The sequence below is a fragment of the Eupeodes corollae genome, chromosome 2 (genome assembly GCF_945859685.1).
Source record: "Eupeodes corollae chromosome 2, idEupCoro1.1, whole genome shotgun sequence".
Taxonomy (NCBI): Eukaryota; Metazoa; Arthropoda; class Insecta; order Diptera; family Syrphidae; genus Eupeodes; species Eupeodes corollae.
The window spans coordinates 9,300,059-9,319,304 of NC_079148.1; the positions used below are offsets into that span (position 1 = coordinate 9,300,059).

Here is a 19,246-nt window from a genome sequence, read left to right on the forward strand (position 1 = left end):
TTTTGTTAAATTATTAATCTATTGCTCAAATTTACACAGGTACACATGGATTCACTTAAATTCGAATTTTCTACAAATCAAGAAATTAGTTTTATTTTTATTTTTCAATAAACAATAAAAAAAAAACTTTAATAAGTTGCCTTTTTTGCATCTTTTGAAGACTCTGCCTGTGGAGGATATATCAATGTTTTTAACAAATAACATTTTTTTTTAATTTGTCAACAACTTCACTTACACTAATTTTAATTTTAAAACAAAATAAAAAAAGAAGATGAATAAGAAAATAATAATAATTCGAGATAACCTACAAAAATTTCACATTATACATATTTTTGTTTTAATTTAAAGATAAATTAAAGTTAAACTTTTATCGATCTACTTTTACACCTTATTTGTGTGAAAGAATCACATTTTTTTAAAAAATAATTTTTCTTTTTTTTTTTATTTTTCTACTAAAATTAAAAACTATATTAGAAAATATGTAAAATATTTAACAAAAAAGTAAAAATCTACTTCGAGCTAATTGCACGTTATTTTGTGTCAGAATATGAATTTGAATAAAATAAAACAATCAAAAATTATTGAACAAGAAAAATAAAATTAAAAACAAAAACAAAAAGAAAATGCTTAAAAAAGGTACTCGTATTTTTATAATATACAATAATTTTGTGATGTTAATTTTTTGTTTCATTTGTTTGTAACCAAAACTCTCAAAAAGTGGGCAAGTCAAAATTGTGGGTTGGGTTGGTTTGGTTTTGGGTAGGAAGCAAGTCAAAACGCAGCATATATTCTTGGTTAAGTTCCTTAGGGTGGACAAAACGCGCACTTATTTAAAATGTTTGCCTTGAGATTTTGTAACTTCTCTTCAATGCAACGGAAGAAGCAATAGGTAGGTAGGTACACAATGGAAGAGTTATTGATCGATGCTGGCCTGGAAGTAATGAACGTGGATCATTTGTCATTAACCCGTTTGAATGTACATATTTTGTTTTGTATTCTATTAATTCGGTTAGTAAACACAGGCTTAAATTAAATTCATACAAGAGTTGGTCTTCGTAATTATGTTATACTCGTGATTAAAGCTCAAGTTTAGGAAAATGGGTATAGATTCAGTTTCTGTTTTAGTTTAAAAAAGAAGAAGAAATACAGTGCCGCTCACTTGAATAGCGCCCCCACTATGCAATATGTAACTGTATAGAATTCGAGTATTTGAGTCAGTATATCGTTGCAATATTTGTATATTTTAATTATCTCTTAAATTGCACTCTCTGTGACCGAATTCATACATTGGAAATGTTCCGTTAAATACAGTTTTTGTTAACTTTATTGAAACTACAGTGAAAAACGTGGTTTTATTTAGGTTCACTTGAATAGCACCACCCCCTATATTATCAGTTTTCGTGTGGATTACAAGCCAGGTAGTTATTAAAAAATATTTTTCCATTTCTTTTAGTCATTTTAAGATAATTTCAGTCATAATGGGTCGTGGTAAATCATTGGCAGAGAACGAGAAATCTAAAATTAAAGCTTATCGCGAGTGTGGCCTGTCTATTCACCAAATAGCTAAAAAAACGCAACGAAGCCGCAAAGTTATATCCTCATTTTTACGGAACGAGTCCAGCTATGGTAAAAATATGAAAGGCCGAACGTCTAGTGTCGTTAGCGCTGCTGACAAAAGAGCAATCCTGCGACTCGCGTCAAATTCGCATGATTCTGCCCCCAAAATAAAAGAAAAAAGTGGTGTCAAAGCAAGTGTATCTACCGTAAAACGGGTATTTTCTAATGCTACACACTTAAAAAGATTAAAGCTTAAGAAAAAACCACCGCTTAACCCGTCCCGTAAAGAGCAACGCCTTAGTTTCTGTCGTGCTAACATGACATGGAGTAAGGAATGGTACCGTGTTGTTTTCTCTGACGAAAAAAAATTTAATTTAGAGGGGCCTGATGGATTTAACTATTACTTCCATGATTTGCGGAAAGAGGAAAATCATTTGGATCGTTTACATAGTCGAGTGGGCGGTGTTATGGTTTGGGGAGCCATTACTTATTATGGAACTTTGGAGTTGCAGTTTTTGACTCCTCGTATGAATGCGCAATCATACATTGAGGTACTCGAGGAGGTTTTTTCTTCGATTAAGGAATTGTTTGGTGACTTTTCATGGAAATTGCAGCAGGATAACGCACCCATCCACAATGCCAGAGTAGTAAAACTATTTATAGAGCGCCAAAATGTCTCATTGTTAGATTGGCCACCATATTCGCCAGACCTAAACATTATCGAAAATGTTTGGGGGTGGCTTACTCGAAAAGTATATGAATCTGGGAAACAATATGGTAGTAAAGATGAGCTAATAGAAGCCATTAAGTGTAGCTGGGCCTCGATTTCACTGTCCTATATCAAAAACTTGTATGATTCCCTACCGAACAGGATGTATGAGGTTATTTATAATCAAGGCGGGACCACCCATTACTAATTTTTGTTTTTATTCTTAAAATTAATGTTAATAATTGTGTTCCTTATAATTTAAATTTGTTTAAAAGTTTGAAAATATTAATAAATTAATTTTAATTGAAGTGGTGCTATTCAAGTGAGCTAAAATTTGATTCAAATTTTTTGAGTCACATCACTTTAAAATGTATATAAAAATAACTACTGTAAATATACATTCCATTCTTTCCCTTTTTTTACAGAACTTAATAAACTTGATTTAAAAGAAAAAAAAGAGTCATTTTCATTACTTGTTTTAAAGATATTCAGCTTTAAACTCAAATTAAAGGGGGGGTGCTATTCAAGTGAGCGGCACTGTATTTTTTGATTCTATGTGATAAAAGTTATCAACGTTCAAATTATCTAAATAGTCTATGAGCCGACAGTGTTCGGTCAACAAAAACAAATTTAAAAAAATCAGCAGATTACAAAAGTATACAGTTGAGGTCGAAAAAACAGCAGGTGAAGAGTACCTATAAATATTTTCAACATTTAAATTTTGGTGGAAGAAAAGTTTTGTAAGAGCAAAATTGTGTTTTATGGTAAAAGAGGTTCGTGGGGGCATGGGCAAGAAATGTTTGGATAACAAAGTTGATGGAATTGAATAGCCTACACAGAAGAACTTTGGTATATCATTAAGCGATGCTGAGAATCGATTTCTGTTGTTAGTTGACAATGGCTTGTAAACCCTGTACAACAGCGCAGTCCTTCAGTTGTCAAAGAAAATAAAGGATATGTTACCAAACAATGATTTAAATCATAGGATTTAACAGATTGAAAGTTAAATAAAAAATGAGCAATTTTCATTAGTTTATGATATTTTGCAGCGGTGAGTATCGCCCCTTTCCTCCCCCTACACTATAATCCAAATTCAAAATTGAGCACATTTTTAATTTTTATTGGTGAAAATTTTTACTGACGTAATAAATATTACATTCAAAAGTTTACATGTGGAAACAATATTATTAAACATACAGCAGGTGGAATATTTTAGGAAATTTTATTTGAAGTACAGTGGCGACAAAATAAATAGCACAGTTATGTTGAAAATTCTCTCTAGGGCTCTAACAGAAAGAGCAGTTATCAATGCCAATGCCGTAAGAGGTTTTTTGCTATGTACTTTCAATGTAAAGTAACGGTAAATCAACTATGTAAAAAATAATTTTATAAACAAAGCCAAATTTTATAAACAAAAGCTAAATGGTACCAAAGTGCAATCAAGCTAAGTCAATTTAAATAGCACACATTGTTTTCGTTGCAAATTAAGTTAAGTTTTCAAACATATTCTTACTTTTTAAATGGTAAGTGATAAGATTAGAATTTTGTATAAATTTTTTGGTAGATTCTTCTTATAGTATGGGACGTGGCAAACACTCAACAGAGACCTTCAGGCTACGAATTCTTGATTTCAAGAATGTTCAAGGAAGTAGGTAATTAATGATCTTCACCATTGCCGAGAAGAAGGGAGTGTTCAAAATAAAATTCGCAAGAATCGGACAAGAAAAACCACCCCTCGAACTTATATTGCCATCGCCCGCCTGAGCAAGGCTGATCCTTTCATGACTGCTGCAAAAATAAAAAATAAAATTAAACATGATCTTGGTATTAAAGTGTCTGTAAGTAAAGTTAAAAATTCTTTACGTGAAACAAAAATTGTTTGGACAAAATTGTTTGAAAGAAAAAAAAACCATATGTTTCTAAGCGTAATCTCTCTCGTCGACTGCAGTTTGCAAAGGAGCAAATTTCAAAAGATCCAAATTGGTGGAGAAATATCTTAGGAAGCGAGTCCAAATTCAATCGCTTCGGGTCAGATGGTAAAAACTATGTGCGACACGGAATTAACCATTTTTGTTTGGGGATGTTTTTCTTGGCATGGTGTGGGGCCACTTCATCGTATAGAGGGTATAATGGACCAAATTAAATACAAGGAAATTCTAAGGGATACAATGCTATCGTATGCCGCGGAGGAAATCCCCTTGAAGTGGACATATCAACAGGATAACGATCCTAAACATACGGCTAAGTCTGTTAAGCAATGGCTATCCGCCAAAAAATCAGTGCTATGGAATGGCCAGCCCAGTCCCCGGATCTCAATCTTATTGAGAACTTATGGAGTGACGTGGAAAAATCGATAAATAGATCTTAGTGTGTATGTGCTATTTATTTGGTCGCCACTGAATATTGTTTTTGGCTTTGTATGATTTACAGGTATGATGTACCTGTACCTTAATCCTTAAGCCTTTTTCATGATTTAGTGATCAAAAAAGAAAGTTGATTTTTCTAAAATATCTTCAAAAAACTACAACCAGAATTTTTCAGACTCTTTCGGTCGTTCCACAATCAACTGCAGCTGATGCACTAAACACGTGTTCTAAATCATCTAATTTGTGAAAAATGTTATAACACATTGATTGAAAGGCTTTTTTTAAAACAATTATTAGATATTGGTGATGGGAATATTACAGCTAATATCTTGACTGGATTTATTACTTTCCTAACAAATTTTGCCAGCATGCGAACTTGAAGGATGAGCTCATTCAGGGTATTTTTTCCCACTTAGCAACAACGAAACTAAAAATATTATTATTATTATTAATATTTATTAACGAGCAATTAAAATTAGAAGCTAATGTAAAATTTAACAAGCCTAGCTGCAGAGACTATTGGATTATTTGCTTGAAAATTCAAGTTACACTTTTTGGTTTTTTAGAGAAACTCAGTAATATTATTTAAGCTGAGATTTTTGAGGATTTCATATACGGGAATATTTTTGAAATTTTTTTAATTATGGGCTGCGTCAACCGACAATGTACCAAAATATGTTTTAGATCAAGGCGGGTGTTGCAAGAGGGGGGCTTTAAAATAAATATATTTTTCCTCCATCGATAAATCGGGGTGAGAGTGAAGCTGAAATTGTGACGTCTGGCAGTCACATTTCTTGTAATATGAAGATATTATCTGCATCCACCAAATATTTATCAAGACGCTTATCCCTACTTATCCCCATTTACCAAAATGTCGGTTACTCCTAAAATTTTACTTCCGACTCTTGTACCAAAAATATTCATTCATGACGAAAAGATAACGTGATATTTTAGTACAATCAAACTTAGAAGTCAAGGATTTTTTTTCATTAAACGAGTAGGAAAGAAGATATTCCAACTATCACATAGAGTGTTACCTAAAATAAAATTGGAGATTCTATTGCTATTGAGCGTTGTGAATAAAACCGAGTACGGCGAGTATTTACTTACAAGTAAAGTGTAACGAGTACTCGAAGTAAACCGATGTAAATAAAGAGTCGAGTTTACTTGTGACTGTGTACTCGTCAACCCGAGGGTATACTAGCAAGTATTTATTTGCGACACAACTGAATTCACAAAGAAGGCAAGTAAATACTTTTTTGAAGCCCAATCTGCCCTGGCCTGATCCGTATCTTCAATAGTGCGTGGAAATCTAATCCAACCATCAGACTTTGACACTATTTTATCGAATACACTTGAAAATTTTCTGCTGACGGTACTTCTTTCAACCCCCATGTCGTTGGCAAGACCACTTTGGAATCCTGGATCACCAACGTATCTCAGAATACGTGCAGTTAATCCTACACCCCTTGCATCAGTGTTTTTATCAAGAAAGTGCGAAGTGAGAAAACCTACGTTTTCGCGCTCAAACCGTAATAGTCCCTTGGTCTCTATTACGTTTCACACCACGCAGGTTCATAAATGCAACCATCTTTCATGTAAAAGTACGACTGCAAGTCTGGGGTCGGTAGACGAATATTTACTTGCTATAGAAGTATTTATTTGCGTTTATTCACACTAAAATTAAAATTGGAATTTTTCCGGGTTTTACTAGCCTCTAAAATATTTACTCGCGAGTAAGAGTAAATACATCTTTTATTCACTTCAATTTTGGCGTTTACTTCTAAGTTTGATATGTTCAAGTATTTACTTGTTCTACTCGTTTTTATTCACACAGCTCACTGCGTATTTTCTTTTTTCTTTTTCTTTTCTTTTTTTTAATCTTCTTATTCTGACTATATTCTGACTATTTAACAAGTCTAAAAATTCAAATTTTACAATTGATAAAGTTGTGTTTTAATTAATAACTAATTCGCTTAGAAACTGCAGTAATAGCAAGAATACAAATTGAATTCGTTATATTAGCTGTTTATTTGGATTCTAACACTGTGATTCTATGCTGATTGGTTAAATGGTACAATTCGAACTATCATTTCTGTCATACTTTACTTTATACGACACTAGTACTTTTTCAATTGATAGAATTCAACTTCTAGCAACTTAAGAATCTTTCAAAACAGATACTCAAGCAAAAAAATAACTTTAACTATCAGCTAAGGTTTTCAAAATCGAGTAAATTTAAATGTATAAATAGAAAACTTAGTGAAATTGTGTTTATGATTTAACTTTTCGATTGATTTCATAATTTCAAATAGTTCTAAAGTAACGAGGCATATATCAACTTAGTCAATAAATAATTTTGTTAATGGTAATAAATTGTATTTATATTATCTTTTGTTTCTTTTTGTTCTATAGTTAAAACTATTAGTGTTTTTATCTGTATTTGTGTGTTTCTGTCCGGTAGGAAGATTTCAGATATCCGTTGGGAAGACTCTGATGTTGATGTAGGTGGTTACATAGTTAAAAGTTTCTGAAACTATCTTGAAAGAAAATTGTTTTGCTCGAAATATTATAGAAAAAACAATTATGTAATTAAATTAATTATATAGCGCAACAGCTCGTAGAGAACCAGGGCCTAGTGACTTACAACTATCAGCCATTCAGGGATAGAGGGGATCTACGCACTAACAATCAAGCCACGGGTACGGAAAAGACATTTGGCATGCTGAAATACATAGAAGAAACAACGTGCACCTTCCCCAGAATCAACTCAACCACAATAAATAATTTAAGCTTAATATTATTATTTTAAGAACAGTTTTCTCTTGTCTAATACAATTACAAGAAAATTGAGGAAATTGCATAAACAAAATATAAAATCGAGTGAAATTTAAAACTCCAATTTCCAATATGAAACAATTACAATTTTATTTTGAGTGAAAGTGAAATTGGAACCTAGTTGGGAAAGATTTAGGCAACAACATATTCGAAAAGCACATATTATAATTAAGCCTAATTATATACATAAATCTCATTGCCTCCCAGTTCATCTTTGAAGATACTCTCTCCTCATGTGTCATACATTATGATAAGATACAAATTCCTAGGATTTTACAACAAAGAGAAAGTTACCTTTCAAATCTTAAAAAAGAAACATTCAGAAAAAGTTCGTTAAGATAAGTATTTTCTCTCTTTTTCTCAGCTCGGGTGGAATAGATTTCGAAGCCGCAATGGAAACGTTGAAAGGCGAATAAATAAAACTGGCTACAGTGGGGATAGGAAGATCGTTTAAGGAAAATCATATGCCTGCAGTAATAATTTAAAAAATAAAACTTTTTTTCATAGTAATGTGCGTTGAATTATAAAGTTTTATCGGTACTGTTACTATGAGAAGCCATTTAATAAAGAATCACATTTTGTTCAAACACCTATAATACTTTTTCGCTTGATTATAATAAAATGCAATGTTACCCAAACAAATGCTAACTTTAAAACAATTCAAAATGTTTAACTTCACACAAAAAATCTTCTCTCGAAAATCATAATTTCAATTCAATAGAAATTAAAACAAATATTAACTATGTACTTTATCAAATTAGTAACAAAAGAGAAAATTATATTATAAGTTAGGCATGCAGATCAAAAATTACATTTATCTATAATAATAATTAATTACTTTGATTTTAATGAAAAATTTCGTTTGCCTCATTTTTTCTGTACTATAATTTTTTACTTGAAACACAAAAACATCAAGTTTTTATGTTTTCTCAACAAACACACTAGAACCAACTTCCTTAATACCCTTTAAATACAATTATTACATATTTATTTAATTTATTTATGTTTTATGTTTTTATGTTTTTTGTCTAGAGACCTCATCCCATTTATCTTTAGTTACCTGCTGCTGCGAAAAAAGAACTCCTCATGTCACAGTACGTTTAGTTTTGGTGGAAAGATAGAGATTATGCATGCATTTTTGCGCTTAAAAATCGACAACAAAATGTGACGATACGACGACAACGACCGCACCGCGAAGTCGAACGTCACAATGGGTGATAGTAAAGATGACAACAAGAACGACAACAATGACGACAACGATGACAACGACACGACGATGACAAGTATTATTTTACTTTTGTTAATTGTAAATAAAATTGGCAGGATCACAGAGAGCGTCGCTGTCATCGTCGAACTTGCCATTGATCGTGTAACCCGTCCCGGAGCCATACACCCACTCCTTTTTGATGAAATCCCCATCGGTGGTGGACGATTGCAGGCCCAAGGAGCTGTGGTCCAGTCGAAAGTCGTCTGGGTCGTCCGGGTAGAGGTCATCTGGAATGCTGTCTGGAATCGAGTTCGGTTCGAAGAGATTCGAGTAAGGTAACGAATGCGTTAGATCGTGTGCGTCGACCAGGTCGTCGCCATCGAAATTCGTATGGTATTTCGAGGTCGGTGGAGAGTTCTGTGACGGTGCTGAGCACTCGTCGAATATTTCTTTTTTGATGAACATATCAACGGAGTTATCACCTGAGGAGTAAAGATTTGGTTCGCTTTTGATTAGTAGGGCCGTAGTGGCCAGGGACGGTGAGTTCTCGTTTGTGTGTCTCAATGACGTTGATGACACTGATGATAGCGATGTGTGAGCGTGAGCAGCGACAACGCCACCGGAAGTGGAGGCTGTTGCCGAAACCGAAGCAGATTCGTGGGAGCCCGGCGATGAGGCGGACTGTGACGACGAGGACGACGACGATGAAGATGATGGCGATGGCGATGGAGAGATGACCAAGGACTTTGGCGACTGCGACGACATGGATGCAGCGGTGGACTTAATTATTGCTGAGACCCGTTGGAACTGGTGGCTTTGTTGGTGCCGCAGATGGTGCGGCTGTTGTTGTGCGTATGTAACCTGAGTGGGAGGCCCGTTTTGTACATCGTTCTTTATCACAAGTGTCATGTTATCATGATGAGATTCGTTCGAGGATTCCTCGGTGGTGGTGGTGCTTGTTGTTGCGTTGGCTGTTGTAATATTATTGTTGTGGTTGTGCGAGTACATTGAAACTTCATCGAGTTCTTGTTCGTGTTTCGGCTGAATGAGCATCTCGTGTTGATGCAGTAACTGTTGGTGGCGGTGCAGCTCTTGCTGCTGTTGCTCCTGTTGAGATTCGAGTGGTTCGAGTTTGACGGCGACCAATGGCTCGTATTTGATCGTGGTTGTTACTTGGCTTGTTTGATCTTTTTGATGGGTCTGCATGTGAGTTTGTAGACTGGACTGCGTATGGAGTTTCTTCTTGCAGATCTTACACTCGAATGGGAAGTCACCGGTGTGAGTGCGAGCATGGATTTTTAGATTATATCGTTGACCGAAGCCTTTGCCGCAGACATCGCATCTGAAATAAGGTTTTAGTTATTTAATGAATTTGCCAAATGTTAATATAAATTAATGTAAATTTTTATTTGTTGTTAATAAATTAAGGGTAGTAGAAAACAATGCTATCGATAATTTGTTTTTATCAGTGTAACATTTGGATAGTGACTTGATTTCTGATTACCTACAGTTTATTCATTTATTTTTTTGTCTACAAACTATTAGGTTTCTGCTGCTACTGCTAACAAAACTTTAATAAATGAATTTCAAAAGATACATTTTTAATCTTATACAACTATAATTCGTTCTTTTTGTTGAACAATTTAAAAACCATTCATAAAGTTAGGATATGTAAAGAATTTCATCAAGCAAAGAATAGATCTTCTATTTTTTAGTGAACAAAGACTTCGATGGAATTTCAATATTAATTGCTTAGCAAAGAATCTAGTTAAAGCTTTTTTAACTCTTTCCATTCAATTGATATCTAATGAAATCAATGGCATAAATAAGACAAGATACATTTTTAATAGAAAGGATATTTTGGTTATAAAAAATATATGTTTAAAAAAGAAGAGGCCCCAGTTAGCTTTCTTGGGGAACACCATATAATCACCCTTATCACAGGCCCCAACCTAATAGATTCGTACTACGAATCCCGAAAAAAGGTATCATAGCTCCGTTCGTATCGAAAAATTCTGCTACGAAATTCGGAGATCTGAAAGTGGTATCACTATCCACGAATTAATAGTAAGTTTGACAGATTTTTCTACGAACACTTTTTTTTGTAGGAGCAATTCAAGACTAGACACAACAGTTTTGTCTACCAAAGTCATTGCAAACAAATTGACAAAAATGTAAGTTCAAATACAAAATTATGATGAATGTTTTTAAAGGTCAAAAAAAGTAAATACAAACAAAACACAGTACCAAAGGCTATTGGATTTGCTCTAAAAAAAAACCCTGAAATTGCTCAAGGGTAGACAAAAGCAGAAAAATAGGAAGTCCCTGCCTTTTGGGATAAAGTAAAAGAAGAACTAAACAGCCTTGGTCCACCTGTAAAGGATGCCAGCAGCTGGAGGAAAGTACATTTAATTTACATAATGCTGAGAAAAGGTCCGTCTAAAATCTCTCTTGGTTTTAGGTATGGTTAGACTGGAAGGCGTATATTAAAAGAAAACTAGTAGAAAATAAAAAAGAAATCAAGGCTACTGGTGGTGGAATGAACAGAACGCATTCTTTTTCAGACCTTGAAGAAAGTGTTATCAAGTAAACTGGTCTAGTAACATTAATTAAAATTTTTAATCCGGGTTTTCGTTGCAAATTCTCTTCATTTACTGTAAAAATAGCGATTGCGTTCGTACCCTATGATATGAATTTATTCGTATTCGTAGCGGAACGAAACGTTCGGAACTTTGCTACGAGGGAGCTTGTGATAAAGATGAATACTTTAATAATCTTTGCACTTCCAAGAGCGTAAACGATTCTATGGAACGAATCTTCTTTCGCACTCGTTGCAAGTTGCAAGAGTACTGAGAGACCTTGACATACACAAATCCCCTGACCTGGATAGTATTCCCCCTCTGGTTCTGAAGAAGTGTTCTTCAACGGTGGCAAAACAACTGCGTAAGCTTTTCCATCTTTCCTACTCTACAGGTCTCTTCCCAACCGGATGGAAAACAGCATTTGTAAAGCCTGTCCCTAAAAAAGGCGAATCATCCTCCCCCTCTAACTATCGTCCAATAGCACTCATGTCCCTTCTTTCCAAGGTCATGGAAACGTTGATTAATTATCAGCTTAAGAAATATCTTGAAGAACGGAAGCTTCTTAATGACCGGCAGTATGGCTTTCGTAGCAATAGGTCCACTGGTGATCTAATGGTTTATCTCACCGAACAGTGGAACAAATCTTTAAATCGTTTTGGAGAAAGTAAGATTATTGCACTTGATATTTCAAAAGCATTTGATAGAGTTTGGCACCAAGCTCTCTTATCGAAAATGCGTGCTTTTGGTATAGAAGAATCCCTTCTTCGTTGGGTTAGAAATTACCTTTCGGACCGTTCAATTTAAGTAGTGTTGGACGGTTTAAATCTGATAATCACAAAATAAACGCTGGTGTGCCCCAGGGCTCCGTTTTGACTCCGACGCTCTTCCTTATTCTTATAAATGATCTTTTGTCTGACACTTCTAACCCACTAAATTGTTTTGCCGATGACAGTACCCTCAGCTTTTCATATTCGTTTTTAGATTCTCATCCTTGTTCTTCGGATGTGGAACTTTAACGGAAGCGTATGATAAGCTCATTAAATTCTGATCTCGAGAGCATTGTACAATGGGGAATCAAAAACCGTGTGCAGGAAATTTTTCACTCTTCTGATCTGGCTGTAATTTATAAAGCCTTCATTCGTCCAAAACTAGAATATAACTCGCATATTTGGGCAGGTGCCCCTAAAATAATTTTAAGTATTTTGGACAGGATCCAAAAAAGAGCTTTGAAAATGATAGGCGATAGAACTATAACCGACACAATTACGTCACTTAAACACCGCCGCAATGTTTCATGCCTTTCGTTGTTCTACCGATATTTTTATAAACAGTGTTCTATCGAATTAGCCAGTTGCATTCCCCCCCTAAAGCAATTCAGCCGTAATACTCGTATTTCTAGGAATGCACATCAGTTTAACCTTGAGCTCAATTTCGGACGTACTGTCAAGTATAGAGATTCTTTTTTTATTAAGCGCACATCGAGAATTTGGAATGCTTTACCCAGCTCTGTTTTTCCCTATAATTTTGATATTCAAAACTTTAAGACCAATGTGCATCGGTATCTCCTCTTTAATCCTTCCCTATTTTCCTAACGCTCGCACTGTGTTTAAACTTAAACCTTAAACATGTTAAGGGTATAAATAACCCCTTGAGTGCCCGTTTATTATAAAAAAAAGATTAAGCATTCTATAAATATCAAAAGATTTAAGTTTTTAAACTTTAATTTGGTGACATATTCTTTCAAAAGATTTGGTAAAATTGTATCGTTATTATTTATTTAAAAATTCGATTTAAACAAATCTGTAACAAATTTAGTAAATAGCATAAGGTTAGTAAAATTGATATTGCACATTATTTGTTTTTATATCAAAATGCAAGTGATCTTATTTACTTATGGTTGTATAATTTAAAACCCTGTTTTAGGGACCAGCTTAACAGATCTGGGATTTTTATAAAGATTTCCAAATATTCAAAAAAATCTCCTATTGACAATCAAGAATTAAAGCTAAGTTGACATGGCTTATTCAAATAATTTTGATATCTCTATAAATTGAATTCTATCTATTAACAACATCATAATAAGAGAAGAATATATTTTAAGTAGGCAAAATAAATAACTTTTGTTCAAATGGTAGACATGTGCATTCAAGAGGACACAAGCGTCCACAGGTTTTTCTCAAAACCCACCTCTGTCTATCAACTCCTACTCTCACCTCCCCGTGGTGAACAGCGGGTGCCTAGTACATCAACTGGAAATTGGGTTCCAACCCCAGTGGAAAGTTGTTGGGGGCAGCAAACAAGAGAAGGGGGAGAAGTGTTTCCACACTTATCTAGACGGCAGCAGAGGAATTCCCGAAATGGAATCAACGGTGGCGTCTACAGTTCCAGTAAGGATGAAATACTTAGTGAACACCTTATAGGGCTTCTTCGACTTATTCGGAGGCCAGGCCTATAAGGAGCGGTTTTATCCGGCTCCCCATCCTTGGAGTTATACTCAGGATCTGGCCCTACAGGTTGGGGGTTGTGCCGTCGAAGTGACTTCCTGGCCACGTAAAAACTTCATAGTTGCGAAGCACAAACAAGCTTAGGATACGGACGGATTTACTGTTGACAACCTACGCAAACGAATTAAGGACAACGAACTTCGGATATTCACGTGGAATGTTAGGTCCTTAACAGACCACGTGCGGCCGAAGAATTAGCGGAGGCCCTAGGCCGCTATAAAGCAGATATCATCGGAAAAACGATATTTACTATGGTGACTGGTACCACGAAAACCAACTGCGCTTATTTGGATGCGGATTCGTCATTGGAGCCAGACTTAGGCAAGACGTCTTGAGCTATAGGTGCATCAATGAGCGCCTCATGACCATAAGCATCAATGCTGAATTTGTCAACATTATTCTGATATGCACGCTCGCTCTCACAGAAAAGAAAGATCACAACACCAAAGATATGTTCTTCGAACTCTTAGACAAAACATATGAGCAGTGTCTTAGCTACGATATTAAAATTGTCCTGGGCGATTTTAATGCCAAGCTAGGAAGGGAAGACATCTTTGGTGGAATAATCGGGAAAAAAACCACGACCACACTTCCGACAACGGATTCAGGCTCATAGATTTTGCTGCGGGGCGAAACGTCATGGTAGCCAGTACGCGTTTGCCACCCATCAACATCCACAAAGGAAATTGGAGTTTTGCAGATCAATCTACCGTCAACCACATTGACCATATTGCGATCGACGCCAGACACGCTTCCAGCATCATGGATGCCCGAACTTTCAGAGGAGCTAACATCGACTGGGACCACTACCTCGTTTTATCCAAGGTAGCACTTCGGATTTTCAGACGCAAGGCAAAACAGGAAGGTGCTGGGAGAAGGTACAACGTCGAACGGCTAAAATCACAAGAGATCGCCAAATACTTTTCCGATCGAGTTACAAGTGACCTCTTTCAAAGTTCTCTGCCGCCAACACAATGTATCGAAAACCACAATTGCCAAGATGCAATCAGAGAAGCCGCCTATAATGTGCTGGGTTTCAAGCAGCCACCAACAAGGAACCCTTGGTTTGATGAGGAATATCGCCTGGAAAATGCAGCCAGACAACAGGCACGCAAAGCGGCGCTCCATGAAAGGACGAGAGCTGCTCATGAGCTCTATGAGCAGAAGAGGCGAGAGGAACACCGACTTCTCAGAAGGAAAAATAGAAAACATGAGAAGCATGCGGTCAAAGATGTTGAGAGGTTTAAAAGCAGGAATGAAGAGGTACATAAACCTAGAACCGAAGGCTACAAGGACGAAAGTGGATACATCATGGTGGAACCGCAGTCAATGCTGAGGATATGGAAGGACCACTTCTGCAGACTATATTACGGCGACGACGAACCGAATTCCGCTGTCAGGCAGGATGATCCATTCAACATAGACGACGAAAGCCAACAATCCCGTCCTCCTGACTTAGACGAAGTAAAGATTGCCATATCTATGCTGAAGACTAATTAAGCCGCTGGAGATGATGGCTTGAATGACGAACTCTTTAAAGCAGCTGGAGATAAGTTGGGTAGGAGCATGTACCAACTTATCTGTACGATATGGTCAGAAGAAAGCATGCCCGATGAATGCAACCTCAGTATTGTTTGCCCAATCCTGAGTAAAGGAGACCCTCTAAACTGCACCAACTATAGATGAATCAGTCTACTTAACATCGCCTATAAAATCTTCTCTGCCGTGATGTGTGAACGTCTAAAGCCCATCGTCAACAACCTGATAGGTCCTTATCAGTGTGTTTTTAGCCCAGGAAAGTCCACAGTCGATCAAATATTCACATTACGGTAGATCCGAAAAAAAAAACAAGATCACCAAACCCACCATCTTTTCATCGATTTCAAGGCCGCATATGATAGCATCTACAGGGACGAGCTGTATATTGCCATGTCTAGTTTTGGCATCCCTGCCAAACTCGTCCGTTTGTGCAGGATGACCATGGAGAATTCAAGCTGCTCCCTAAAGGTTGGAAACAACTTAAAAGAACCTTTCGATGTCAAAAAAGGTTTTAGACAAGATGCGCTGTCATGTGATTTTTTTTTAACATCGTGCTTGAAAGAATAGTTCAGAGCTCACACGTCAACAGTAGAGGCACTATCTTTCAAAAGTCTGTCCAATTACTGGCATATGCTGATGACATTGACATAATCGGAAGAACTCAGCGTGATGTCAATGGGCAAAACAAAATACATGCTGTAGTCAAGAAAGGACATACAACACCGACGTCTTGGTCAAAACGTCACCATCCACAGACGTAACTTTGAGGTAGTCAAGGTAGTCTACCTAAGTTCCGCTGTAAACGCAGAAAACAACACCAGCGTTGAGATCAAACGCAGTATAACTCTTGCTAACCGCTGTTCCTTCGGGCTAAGAAAGCAATTGAGTGGTAAAGTCTTCTCTCGAGGGGCCAAAGTGTCACTATATAAGACCCTCATCATACCCGTTCTGCTATACGGTGCAGAAGCATGGACTATGACAAAAGCGGATGAAATCACTTTGGGTCGGTTCGAGAGAAAAGTTCTTCGTGTGATCTACGGTCCCGTATGCATCGGAGGGGAGTGGAGGAGAAGATGGAACGTTGAGCTGTACAGCGAGGGATTTCTTGATAATTCAGAAACTAAACTTGACCTGATGCACAAATTATTTCACGACTGCATCTGGCAACAGGAATAAGTTAATTGACCATGATTTAATTGTCTAGTATTTAAATCACGATCGCCACTGTACATTACTTACTGAATCATAAGTTAAATATAACGACAGAAGTGCAAATGGCCCCTAAACTATTTTCTAAATTAACTCCTAACAACAGCTAACAACAAATCTGCTCGGGCAGTTAAAAACATCAGACATTTTTTTTCAAATGGATTGCAACTAATTACCTTGTTAATGTGATAATTCTTATTCGGTAAAACTTGTTTAAAGTTTTAAGCTAAAAAATAAACGTAAATAAAATAGGCTCTGACCTTTAAGGCATCATCTATCCGTAAGGTGGATTTATTCATAATATATCTTTAATATTTAGTCATGTTCATGCACGTTCGAAACCCTTTTTGCGCCAGAAAATATTTGTTACTGACCTAACATTTTCCAAAAAGCCAACAAATGTTTAGAAAACAAAATGTATCAACTTACTTGTGCAGTTTAACTCCCGAATGAAGCTTGGAATGACCTCTCAACGATGCCAGTGCGCTAAATACCTTCCCGCAAATCTCACAGGTCAAGTTAACATTATCGTTGTGGATCTTCTTGTGCACTTTGAAGTACTCAAAGCTCATGAACTCCTTCAAGCAAACGTCGCACTTGTACTTATGTCGCTCCGATTGCTGTCCAGTATGGACGCGCATGTGTTTGATGAAATTCGGCCGAAAACGTACCACACGTCCGCAAATTTGGCACTCATACGGCTTGCAGCGCAAGCAGTGTTTCTCGTAGTTCTTCAGGCTCTTCAGCACCATGTTGCAGATGGCGCACTTCATATTATTGGCATGTCCAGTCTTGTGGATTTCGAAGAGCTCCTTGTTGTCGAACTTCTCCACACACTCGAAGCATTGGTACTCCTGCGGTGGTGTGGGAGGCGGTGGGGGAGCATGCGAGGAGCTGGTGGGACCGCCAGCAATGACAGTACTGCTGTTGGTGCTGGTGCTACTGCACTGGCTGCTGACACTGCCGCCGCCACCGCCGCTCATGGTGGGCGCTTGTTGTTCTATCGATGACATCCGACGGTGGTGGTGATTGTTGTAGGTGGAAGCGGAAGTGATGGTCGAATTGCCACTGCCGCCACTGCCGCTACTGCGGCTCAAATAATACGTCTGCGTCCCCTCAATTTTGATGGGGATCGAGGAACTGGACACGGAGGACGACGATGGCGAGATGCCATCCTCGTCGTCTTCGTCCTCCGAAATGGCGGCTGCGTCCATCAGCGACACTGATCCTCCCTCCTCCGAATTGTGATTCAGTCCGGACGACGAGTTGAGGGTGGTGATCTCCTCCTCGCGACCCACATCGTTGTCGTCGTCGTCCATCCGCTCGACCTTTATCACTGCCGACGAGTCCATCATTTGGTACTCATTGCTACAGCCTCCCCCTAAATCCGAGTCATCGGAGAGTCCGCGAGATGTACTCACCAAGTAGCCATTTGAATCGAGGTTCAGCTTCGGAGTCGCTGGTGGTGTGCGGTCAGGCATCGGATCCTGAAGAATAAATTCGATTTGTTGCGACAGCGAGTTGTCATTGAGCGTCATCAAACTATCCACATCGTTCTTAAGTTCGAGGAAGAGCGGAATCGATGTGACTCCACTTAGTGTTGATTCCATGGCTTCAGCTCCAGAGATTGGGATTCTTCGATTCCAAGAACTCAGAATGATGATGCTTCCAGGTTAATCGCTGTTTTTTTTGTTTCTCACTCACGTTTCGTCGTGGTCGTGGGAAAAAGATGAAGACGACCAAGACGAAGATGAACGATGGCGATGGCGAAGGCAAAGGAAATGTCGATGGGCCGATGGGTGTGTGGGGCAATGGGGAGCTGCTGGATGAAGAAGCTGAGGCAGAGCAGCAGCAGCAAAAAATTCACAACTTTTCCTTTGCCTATTGCTTCTTCTGCGTTTTTCTTTTTCTTTTCTTTTTTCGTCGTATTTATGGTCGTTTCTTCGTTTGCTATTTGCTTCTCTTCTCTCCCTTTTGCCTTATTTTATGATTTTTCTTTTTATTTTTTGAGTTTTCACTTAAAAATGAACGTACGTTGGTGTTGGTTAATGTGTGTGATTGTTTTGCGAGTGTGTGTGTGTGAATTTTTCATCAAAATTCACGACGATTTTTCTTTTTTATTTATAAATGCTCAACTCTCTTTCGGTTTTTGGGGAAAATTTTACACAAGAAACAAAAAGAAAATAACAAACAACAAAGTTTATTGATTATATTATCTCACATGTAACATTTTTCTGAATTTTCTTTTATGCATTTTTATTAAAAAAATATTTTCACTTTTGTGGAAGGAAAAATAAAATTTCTTTCGCAGCGAGTTTCTTCAGTTTTGTAGTTGGTTGGTGTTGGACACGATGGTGATGGAGAAACGAAAACGAAACGACAAACGAGAAAACGAGAAACCAGAAACGAATGAAAACGAGAAAATTTTGTTCTTCTTTTCTGTGGGGATTTTTTCCTTTTTTGTCTTATGTTGTGTGTCCGTGTGTCGTACTCGTCGCTTTTCTTCCTGTTAGAAAAATTGGAAAAAAAACTGACATTCTTTTTTGATGTGACATTTGTTTAGTTGGGGGATAATTGACGCGGATAAGATGGCTCCAACTTGAAGTTGATTTATTATCCAGATGCTGGGTGATTTGTTTGCGATGGGATGCGTCTGATTGGAATTTGTATGGACATCTAGTAGTTATGCTAGTTGAATATAGATGACGCTACAAGTGTTTAGTAGTCAGCAGACA

The 19,246-nt window shown here is 37.1% G+C and overlaps 1 protein-coding gene across 1 annotated transcript; it reads right to left on the bottom strand.

Moving 5' to 3' along the window:
- LOC129944554 (zinc finger and BTB domain-containing protein 24-like) lies at positions 1–18,426 on the bottom strand. Its single transcript, XM_056054075.1, has 3 exons — positions 16,941–18,426; positions 8,531–10,019; positions 1–931 (listed from the first exon to the last, which is right to left on the bottom strand). The coding sequence occupies exons 1-2, from the start codon at positions 18,119–18,121 to the stop codon at positions 8,771–8,773; spliced, it is 2,430 nt and encodes an 809-aa protein (XP_055910050.1). The 5' UTR covers positions 18,122–18,426; the 3' UTR covers positions 1–931; positions 8,531–8,770.
- Between the last annotated feature and the right edge of the window lie 820 nt (positions 18,427–19,246).

Excerpts from the sequence above, each read along its gene's own strand:
- LOC129944554 (XM_056054075.1), bottom strand. The coding sequence starts at position 18,121 with ATGGAATCAACACTAAGTGGAGTCACATCGATTCCGCTCTTCCTCGAA. Across the intron at positions 10,020-16,940 it reads TCGGGAGTTAAACTGCACAA|ATGCGATGTCTGCGGCAAAG; the intron begins GTAAGTTGATAC and ends ACCTTATTTCAG.